We start from the raw sequence: 9,964 nt of genomic DNA on the forward strand, positions 1-9,964 counted from the left end.
CGGAAACGACTCGGGAACGGCTCGGGAAAGACTCGGGAACGACTCGGGATCGACTCGGGAACGACTCGGGAACGACTTGGGAACGACTCGAGTGGCCGAGAGCCTTTCATTATTTAAATTAGCGTCTTGTCGCTTTAAGCCGGTGTGCAAGCTTGGCATCGCACTGCACTGACGGTGTCGAACTGGCCCGCAGCGTCAGATTCTATTTGGAGTCACTGCACTGCTGCCGGCACCGGGAAGTCTGACAAGTCTGGAAAACTTTGACCACGCAAGACTGCTTGTCGACGATCCAAATACACAACAGCCTTTCTGTCCATTTTACTAACGCTGCAGTGTCACTGCAACCGGCTGCTGTAAAAGCACCTGCAGGTCCCCTGAGGAACATCACAGGAAGTAGCAGCAGCTTTTCCACAAAGCTGAAATAATAATAAAAAAAATATAAAAATAAATAATAATAAGAATAAGAATAAGAATAAGAATAAGATTTTGTGTCATGCAAACAAGCCGTCGGCTAAACACTATTTCTTCTCTCTGTATGATACACAACACTGACAACAACAATGCAATGATCATAATAATAATAATGATAAAAAATGCTTTAAGATATGAATAAAAAAAAAAGAAGAAGACTTTTCTCCACCACGCATACAGACGGGATCCCATTCAGCAGCTCCAGGTAAATACATTAAATAGCAGCTGCACACATCTGCCACTGCCCTCACTCATAATAAGAAACATTATTGTCATCAAGGCCACCATCAGGTGAGCACTGAGAACACCTCTCAATGCGTACATGCGTGTGTGTGTGTGTGTGGGGGGGGGGGGGGGGGGGACAAGGAGGGGCTAGCTGCAGCTCCAGCGCCATGTCGCACTCAATGGCTTTTTAAATTTATTTTTTTGCGGAAAAAGAAAAAAAAAAAAACACCAAGGAGGAAAAATGCTCTCAGGGACTTTGCGGAATTCCACTTCATGAGCACAAACAAACAGAGCAAAAAGCCATTCTGCAATGGAGAAGTGGGAGAGGGGAGGGGGGAGAGCCCCCCCCACCCCCTCAATCTCTTCGTCGCTCTCCCCGGTTTTTAGGGGGGGGGGTGGCGGGCAGGAAGGCACGCAGACGCTGGAGCTGGAAGAAAAAAAAAGAAAGAAATCCCAAAGTGAGTCCACTAGCGATAATCAGCGGATCATTTAAAAAGCCTCCTCCTCAATTTGCCTGGAGGAGGAGCAGCAGAGGGACGGCTGAAAGGTTTTAGAGACGGACGGAATGGGTGAGGAGGGAGGAGGAGGAGGGGGAGGAGGGAGGGGAGGAGGAGAGGGGGAGTCTGCTGGGGGAAACAGAGTTTGTGTGTGTGTATATATATATAAATTTCCCATCCGCTGCAGGAGCCTCTGCCTCCCCTCAAACCCTCTGCTGCACTTTGAATCATGCTCGCAGTGCAAACGAGTTGTGTTCTCCACTTGGACCTCGCTGTCCTGGAGCTCAAAGTCCAGCTGTTCCCTCCGCTGCATGCAACATTGCAATAGCAATAAAGAGCAGCGAGACCTGTGTGTGTGTGTGTGTGTGTGTGTGTGTGTGTGTGTGTAGCAGTAGGAAAGCCGTTGGGATTCCAACTCGCTGGCGGCGTGATGTCAACAAAGCGCAACACAACGTGCCTGTCCTGCAGCTGAGCACCTCGTCTGCTGTGTGTGTGTGTGTGTGTGTGTGTGTAGGCAGGTGCACTGTATCATGAGGTTGTTGACCTGTTTGTTTGAAGCTAGACTGTGTGTGTGTGTGTGTGTGTGTGTGGTGGGGGGGGGGGGGGTGTTCACAGGAGGACACAGGAGCATTAAAATATCAATGATATTTGCTGCCGTCCACTGTCACACTTCCAACGCGTCCAACTGTGATTTACGGCGGCTGTGCTGGAGCCTGAACACATCGCGGGGACGTGGGGACTGAGTATCTGCGGCGTGTGATGTCAGAGGAGCTGACCTTTGACCCCGCGGTCTCATTTCAGCTCCAATAAGCTGGTTTTTCACCTCACTGCCTTTGGTTTGATGAGCCAAAAACTCCACAACAACAACACACACACACACACACATACACACATTGGTCAACAACACACACACACTGGTCCAGCCTACCAGCACCAATGCACACACACACACACACAGTGACATTGTTAACAGCTGGTGAACATGTTGCTGGAGTCCATGGCAGGGAGTCAATGACTTGAACAGAGGTCGCGGGGTCAAAGCCACGCCCCCTGGTGAACACTGGAGCCTCCGCCCGCCTCTCCATGCAGGCTCGTTAACCAGCCGACTGGGAACCAGGAATATGAACACGAGGACAAACTCCTCTCAGAATGAGGTTGAATGAGCTCAACCAACCAACCAACGACGACGTGGACTTCACTTATTAGATGCAACAAATATGCAACTCTGGATATCATCCGTTTGTGATGTCACAGGGGGCATTGATAACTCGTCACCAGTTTGATAGGACAGTAAATTGCAGTCATGTGACAGTGGTTCATCGTTCCAAGACCAGCAACTGCCAAATCACTGTCAGCTGTGGCCTCTGCCGGGAGCTGAGAGTGGAGGCTGCAAACAGCGGGCTAAGTGTGTGCTGCTGGTCTGCAGGCTGCAGGCAGTCACTGGGAATCACCTCCCACCTCCAGCACCTCGCTGGTGCTGGGATTCACTGCGTGTTGACGTGTTTGTCATCGCCAGCCAGCCAGCCAGCCAGCCAGGCCCTCGCTCGCCCTGCCCCCCCCCCCCCCACGTCCCCCGCCCACCCGCCTGCACCTCCCTCTGTCTCCCCCTGCCCCTCCCTCCCTTCCTCTCTCTCCATCTTGACACAGTGCACTGAGCCTAATCGTGGATAATTGGGTGGGAGGGGCAGTGGGCCGGCCTCGTCTTTGTGTGCAAAGGGCAAGTGGTCAAGTTAATGGGGCCCTTGTGTCGAGCCGCCACCACTCTCTCTCTCCCTCTCTCTCTCTCTCTCTCTCTCTCCCTCTCTGTCTCTCTCTCTCTCTCTTTCTGTCTGTCTGTCTCTCTCTCTCTCTCTTTCTGTCTGTCTCTCCCTCTCTTCCTCTCTCTCTCTCTCTCTCTCTCTCTCTCTCTCTCTCTGCGTTCGATCACTCGCCCAGTCCGGTCAATCTCGGCCCCTCAGTCAACTTCTCTCTGTTTTTTTTCTTCCCACTCTCGCTCTCTCTGTCTCTCTCTCTGTCTCATCGTTAGAGCTTTTTGCCCCCCCCTCCCTCCATCCCTCCCTCCCCTCCTCCCTCCATCCGCGCTGCTTCGATCTACTTTCACCTCATTTCCTGCTGCCTTCCTTCCCCACTTCCTTCCTTCCTCCCTCCTTGCAGCCATTAAGTGTCTCTCAGCCCGTCTCCTTCTCCTCCCCTCTAAACTCTCTCTCTCTCTCTCTCTTTTCTTTTTTCTCCCCCCAGCCTGAGTTCTGCCTCTCGTTGCTTTCCCTGCCTCTTGGCTCTTCAGCAGAACAGACCTCTTTAAAATATCAAAAGGCAGATCAGGAGGCCTTGCTGAACCCCCTCGCCCCCCCGCCCCCTCCCCGCCCTCCCTCCCAACCCCCTCTCTTTTTTTTTTGCTTACCCCCTCCCTCCCTCTTGCTGACTGATAAACAGAAGAGTGAGTCTGCAGGATTAGCTGTTGTGCACCGGCCTCCCCTCCTTCCTTTATCCCTCTATCTTTTCTTCCTGTGGAGGGCTAGACTGTAGCCGGGGCTTGATGTGTGTGTGTGTGTGTGTGTGTGTGTGTGTGTGCGTGCGCTATGTGTGTGTGTTACCTTGTCTGGCACCAGCTTAGCCCACAGGAGGTCTTTGTGTTTGAAACACAGGGCCACCGCCGGCCGCTGCAGCCCCAAGGAAACTTTATTGCATCCGCGGACGTTTAACTCTGGATCTTTATTAATGAAGCACAATTGTCCTTTGATTAGAAAAGCAGCAGCAGCAGCAGCAGCAGCAGCAGCAGCAGCAGCAGCAGGTTTGTCGAGCGGCTCCTGGGGGTTTGTGGGATGCTGGAAGTATAGAAATCACAGGACAAAACAGGTGCAACGGGGGCAGAACAACAACAACTTGGCAGGCAAAATATCTTGGATGGTGTTTTGCTGCTGGATGAGCGACAAAAGAAAAACTCCCACCTAAATTTGTGTGATCTTTATTTATTTTTTTTATGATTTACTCACAGCAATCAGCCACAGCAAACGACGACATTCAACCGATGGATCAAAACAAATCAAAACGTGGGATTTCAAAAATAATGGTCAAACCAACTTCAGATAGTTTACACACGTCTCGTTTCTTTTGTCACAAACTGAATTTCCTTTTTAATTCCATTTTCCTCACGGATGGTTTGGAGTTTTTTTTGGGGGGGGGAAGTGAGCTGACACTGATACGGCGACACATCAGTCACAACAACAACAACTGGGGTTTGCACTCGTGTTGTCGTCGTTGTGTTTATTTTTGCCATCTATGTTGAAACCCTGTTTTTAATTCTTTGGAATGATGCTCTTTGTCAGCAGAACCCCAAGTGTCGCATTGACCAGTGTTGTTGTTTTCTACACCTGTACAACACTGAACCAAACAAACTCAATAAAGACACACACACACACACACACACACACACACACGCTTATGGGAAAAGTGGTGGCACTCTGGGACAGAGTCTGGTGTTTCCTGTCCACACAGCTAAAATCTCATATAAACTCTGAAAGACAAAGACGGACATTAGCCCAGCGGTCGAGCTAACGTCCATCATTAGCCCAGCGGTCGAGCTAACGTCCATCATTAGCCCAGCGGTCGAGCTAACGTCCATCTGGGTGGAACACTGAGACTTCAGTGAGGCGCTCGGGTTAAAAAAAATCATTGCAGAACACAGTGAGACACAGTGAGTGCAACCACTCGGTCGGACGAGGCGCTGCACACCGTCGCAGTCCCGATGGTGAATTTGGTAGCAAACAAACAAACAAACAACAACAACAACAAAGTAGAGAATGTGATTAATCTGAGCAAGCTGTAGACACCCCCCCCCCCTCTCCCACACACACACACACACACACACACAACCAAAAAAGCACTGGGAGTTATCTCTACATTTCAAACAGCCGCCGCTGAGAAAACCCTGCAGCGACTGTTGGTTCTGGAGCAGGCAGGCGGATCACAGTGGCTGCAGGTCCGTGACCCGTCTTCGCTTTTTGATTTAAAACCACTGCTTAAAAAAAAACTGGTGCTGCAAGATGGCAGCTAGCTGGGAGCCGAGAACCTTGCTGCTCTCATGTATATTCTGAAATACATGAATATACAAACAAATGTACGCATGTATTAATGGGGCAGTATGTCAAGCTTTTTACCAATACACCAATCATGAATAAAAAAAGCACGTGAGGCCGCCGTGCTCGACCAATGAAACATCGTCACTGGGGAAGCAGTTCAACCGGAACCAGGGCGGAGGAAAGTTTGGCGCTCCCCGCAGCTCCCGGTGCAGAAGCAGCGTTTGGGAGGCGAGGATCCCGTTAGGAAGCAGCAGCAGAGTGACGATAAGGCAGCTCGGCGCTGCGCTCACGGGAATGACTGCTCCTTTTGTCTGCGAGGAGCCTTAATGTGTTAATGCGCCGCTCGGAAAGCAGGGAAAGCGCACAAAAGAAGTTATTAATGTCGACCTCTGACTGGGCGAGACCGGTTTCAGCGGGAGGAATTACAGTCGGCGGCGGGAACAAAGGTGGGGGGGGGGGAGTGTGTGTGTTGGGAGGGGGTGGGTGTGGAAGAAAGGCGACGACCAAACGACGATACGCGTCTGATGAATTGGAGCCGTGGCCCCCCCGGTGGCCGCCGGCGTAACCGCAAGGGTTAAACGGCTTGATAGCGAAAACAAACTGAGGGCTCGAGGTTTTTTTTCACGCCGACGACGCTGGCAAATTGAAAAAGAAAAAAAAAAAAACGATGGAAAAACGCCGGAAATCTTCAGCGGCCGCAGTGGTTAACTTCTCTGTTGGTGCCGCAGCTCCTTCAAGTGCACTCAGTTGACTTCCTTTTGTCCCATAACACCAGTGGAAATACTGAAATCTGTCCGAAAGTCATGGAATCGCGGCTGTCGTGATCGTCGTGTCGTTTCCAGGCCCCCCCCACGCCCCCCCCCAAAAAAAGTGGCGCGTGAGTGAGGTGAGCGCCGCCCTGCTGGTGGCAGGTGAACTGACGGACTGACCGCCGATCGTGGATCGATGGACTGAAAAGGATTTTGAAAAAAAAACAAAAAAAATGGGGGAGGAGCTAATGAGGACTTATTTGAGCTGCTCTGGAAATATCACCAGCATGAGCAGCTCCCAGCAGGCTCCTGGGTGTCACTCAGGAAATGATTTGAGAGAGAACCGACGGGACCGTGGGAAGACTTCTGCACAGTTTGAACGGGTCGGTGGCGCCGCTCCGTCTCGTACTTGCAGGTGTTCAGCCCTCGTGTTGGTTCACTTGAGGTTGAGCGCCGGTGGCGGTGCTGGTGGTGGCGGTGCTGGTGGTGGCGGCGGGTGGAGGTTCTTTGGTGAGGGTGACCAGCAGCGGGTAGTGGATGTCCTCGTCGTAGGCGTCTTTGCCCTGCTTCAGCATCTGCAGGACACACAAGAGGCTGAAACAAGCTTCACAAGCAGGATGGAGGGACAGACAGATAGACAGACAGACAGACAGACAGACAGGCAGACAGACAGACAGATAGATAGATCTCTCTCTCTCTCTCTCTCTCTCTCTCTCTCTCTCTCTCTCTCTCTCTCTACATTTTTGTATTTCCTTTTCACCCCAACTGGTCAATGCAGACGACCTCTGACCCCCTGGAGTCTGGATCTGCTCTCGGTTTCTTCCCACAGGGGAGTTTTTTTCCTGGCCACTGTCGCCCCCTGCAGCTCTGGAGGGCTCAGTTGGTTTTCCTCTGATTGTACAAAGAAGCTTGAAGACGCCTTTGATTTAGCGCCGGACAACTTAAAGCTGAGCCACTGATGTCTCCACGCTTCTTTGACATAAGGCAGCGGCGACGTGCTCCACCTGGGTATCGGCCTTCAGGGTTTTCCCTGCATCCAAACCAATAATATCTGACCTGTCCTGATTTGTTCTCCTCCTCAATCAAATCTGAACCCGGGAAGGGGCCACAGATCAGTCAGCTGACACCACTGCACCCCCCATTCCGCCTCTGCTTAAGAATTTTTTTTTTTTTGTTGTAATAATTAGAATGAAATTTAAAAAAAAAAAACTCCCTCCTGACATTGTTGAATATGACAGAAGAGCCTCCGTCCCCTCAATGCTGCTGCCGCTGCCTTATCATCCTGTCAGTGTCCCTGCAGACCTGCAGTTGAACCTCTGACCCCAGAAAGAGTGGGGGGGGGGGGGGCACAGCCAGCATTCACATTCAAAACGCTCCCAGGCGGAAGGAGAGAGGACTGGATGGATGGATGGATGGATGGATGGATGGATGGATGGTGGTGGTGGGGGGGGGGGGGGAGGCAGAGGGGTGAGGTAGATTGGGGGAGTGTGTGTGTGTGTGTGTGTGTGGTGGGGGAGGGGGAGGGGGGGTGCGGACGCCTTAACACGGTGAGGGCTGAGAGCTCGCAGAGGTGAAAAGTTTAACAAGCAAAGCTGTTCCTCCTGATCGCAGGCTGCCTAATCAGCTTCATGGGTGGCTGGCTAAATCGGCTCTCAGCCCGTAACCCCCCCCCACCACCACCACCACCCCCTCCCCCTCCCCCCACATCTTCTCTCTCTCTCCCTCCCTCTCTCTCTTTCTGTGTATTTTTCCGAGGTGCAAGTCGTTCATTTTATAGCCACTTTCACTCAAACCCCGGCGCCGCCTCGCCTCGCTTCATCTCAGAGAGAGGGAGGGGGGGAGGGGGGGGGGAAGGAAAAAGTGAACAAGGTGGGGGTGGGGGGGGTAAAAGGAGGGAGGGAGTGCTTGAGACAAGGCAGGGAGGGATAAACCGGATGTCTGGGGGTCTCCCTCGGCAGGATTAGGAAACGGAGAATGAGGAATTGCTTGGATGGAGAGATGAGTAGAGGAGGGGATAGAAGGACAGGCTCCAGTAAATAGAGAAGTGGCTCCTGATGTGGGGAACGGGGAGATAGTGTTGGGTTAGAGCGGTGGGCCTGGGGGGGGAGGGACGGGGGGGGGGTGTAGGGAGGGCGGGAAGAGTGAGAGTGCAGCGACACAGTGGGGACACTGTGTTTATGCATGTGAAAGAGAGGCGGGGTCTACACACACACACACACACACACACACACACACACAACTCTGTTGCATATATATGTATGTGTGTGTGTGTGTGTGTGTGTGTGTGTGTGTCAGCGGTGAAATTAAAATTCATGACTCTCTCTTCACAACCATTTGAGTAACAAGATTAAGATGGCGGCTTGGAAAATAGCGGCGGCATTATCAGGCTGCTTGCAGTCCCTCCAGCTGCTTCCCTCTCTATTCCACAACACTGGGGATAAGAGGATAACGCACTGGGCCTGTCTGCACACACACACACACACACACACACACACACACACACACACACACACACACACACACACACACTCTTCCTGCTGCTCCAGTGTGTTTTCAGTGTTGGAGCTGTTTGCTGCTTTTGGGAAAAAAAAACAAAACAAAACTGCAGAGTCGTGCTTTAAGGGGGGGGAGCGTGCACGTACGTACGTGCACGCTCAGAAACCAAACATTAAAAAGGGTGAGCTAGTCCAAACAAACAAACAAACAAACAAACAAACAAACAAACAAACAAACAAACAGAAACTGTGACGTGAGCCTCGTGTTGCCAGCTTTCATCCAGGAAAATAAAGGAGGCCCCTTTTTTTTTTTTTTTTCTAAATGGAGGATACGTTCACGTTGTAGACGGTTCACTAATACGGAGACAAGCGGCGTTCCGGTTGCATCCCAAGCGGGACGCAGTATTCCATGTATTGTGGTGTTCCCTGGGAGGCTTGGCGGCTCCACACAGGCGGGCGGTGGAGGAGCGGAGCCACGCTGTCCACAGAGAGGCTGCAGTGTTTAAAACACCGGTGACAAGTTTTGCGACCAGGTCGATTTTTTTTTTTTTTTTTCGTAACACCGCTGCGGTGGAATTTCTGGCCAGTCTCTGCTCGTTGATCCGTTGGCTGGAGTGCAGCCACGCTTGCAGAGCTCCGTGTGTGTGTTTTGAAGCTCGGCCACGGGATCGGACTCAGGTTCCGGTCGGGACTTTGACTCACTGAGTCACTGAGTCACTGAGTCACAAGCTTAATCGCTCCGCTTAAACACATTTTGTATTCTTCTTCAAATGATCCAGGGACGCGATCCACAGCGCTAGCGGCTAGCTTAGCAACTTTTGGAGTTGTAGGATTTAATGTGAAAAATTTCAAAACCTGTTTTGACAGATTGGCAGCGTTGGCAGACAGCAACACTGGGAGTGAAATAAAGTGTTGTTTTTTTTCCTGCTGGTTCTGATTGAGTCACTCGGTAAATACGGCTAAAGAACGTTAATCTGCAGTGCAAATGAGGAGTAGCAGGTGCTGATTAGTGCGTGTGTGTGTGTGTGTGTGTGTGTGTGTGTGTGTGTGTGTGTGTGTGCGCTCACGCATGTGCGCGTGTCTCACAGTGATATCATCGTATGGAGTGTTTGTGTGTAAAGTCTAGCCAACATGATGCCGTCTGAGTGATGTCTGGTCTGTGTGTGTGTGTGAGTGTGTTGTGCTTTGAGATTGCTCACACACACACACACACACACACACACACACACACACAGAGACCACACAGGGCTTGTTCAGAGTGTTCATCAGATGATAAGCAGAGGAGACTTAATCACCCTCAGATATAAAGGGGGCGGAGCCACTTTAGCTTGACCTCATATTCATCTGCAGCACCTGACCCTTGTGTGTGCGCGCACGCGCGCGCGCGTGTGTGTGTGTGTGTGTGTATTGCAGTATGCATTTCAAGCGTGAGCTCAGCCCACTTTTAA

General features: G+C 51.5%; 2 protein-coding genes across 2 annotated transcripts in view; both read right to left on the minus strand.

Annotated features, from left to right (window-relative positions):
- Positions 1-6,252: 6,252 nt before the first annotated feature.
- camkmt (calmodulin-lysine N-methyltransferase) overlaps positions 6,253-9,964 on the minus strand; it is an 86,382-nt gene continuing 82,670 nt past the window's right edge. Inside the window, exon 11 of the mRNA XM_076046222.1 lies at positions 6,253-6,596. Coding sequence (XP_075902337.1) covers positions 6,441-6,596 — 156 coding nt within the window. The 3' untranslated portion in view covers positions 6,253-6,440. The remainder of the gene's footprint in view (positions 6,597-9,964) is intronic.
- slc3a1 (solute carrier family 3 member 1) overlaps positions 8,887-9,964 on the minus strand; it is a 96,673-nt gene continuing 95,595 nt past the window's right edge. Inside the window, exon 11 of the transcript XR_012929001.1 lies at positions 8,887-8,896. The gene's annotated coding sequence lies outside the window, so the exon portion shown is untranslated. The remainder of the gene's footprint in view (positions 8,897-9,964) is intronic.

The sequence above is a fragment of the Nelusetta ayraudi genome, unplaced genomic scaffold (genome assembly GCF_046127955.1).
Source record: "Nelusetta ayraudi isolate G7.1 ecotype Tasmania unplaced genomic scaffold, CSIRO-AGI_Nayr_v1 ptg000089l, whole genome shotgun sequence".
NCBI lineage: Eukaryota > Metazoa > Chordata > Actinopteri > Tetraodontiformes > Monacanthidae > Nelusetta > Nelusetta ayraudi.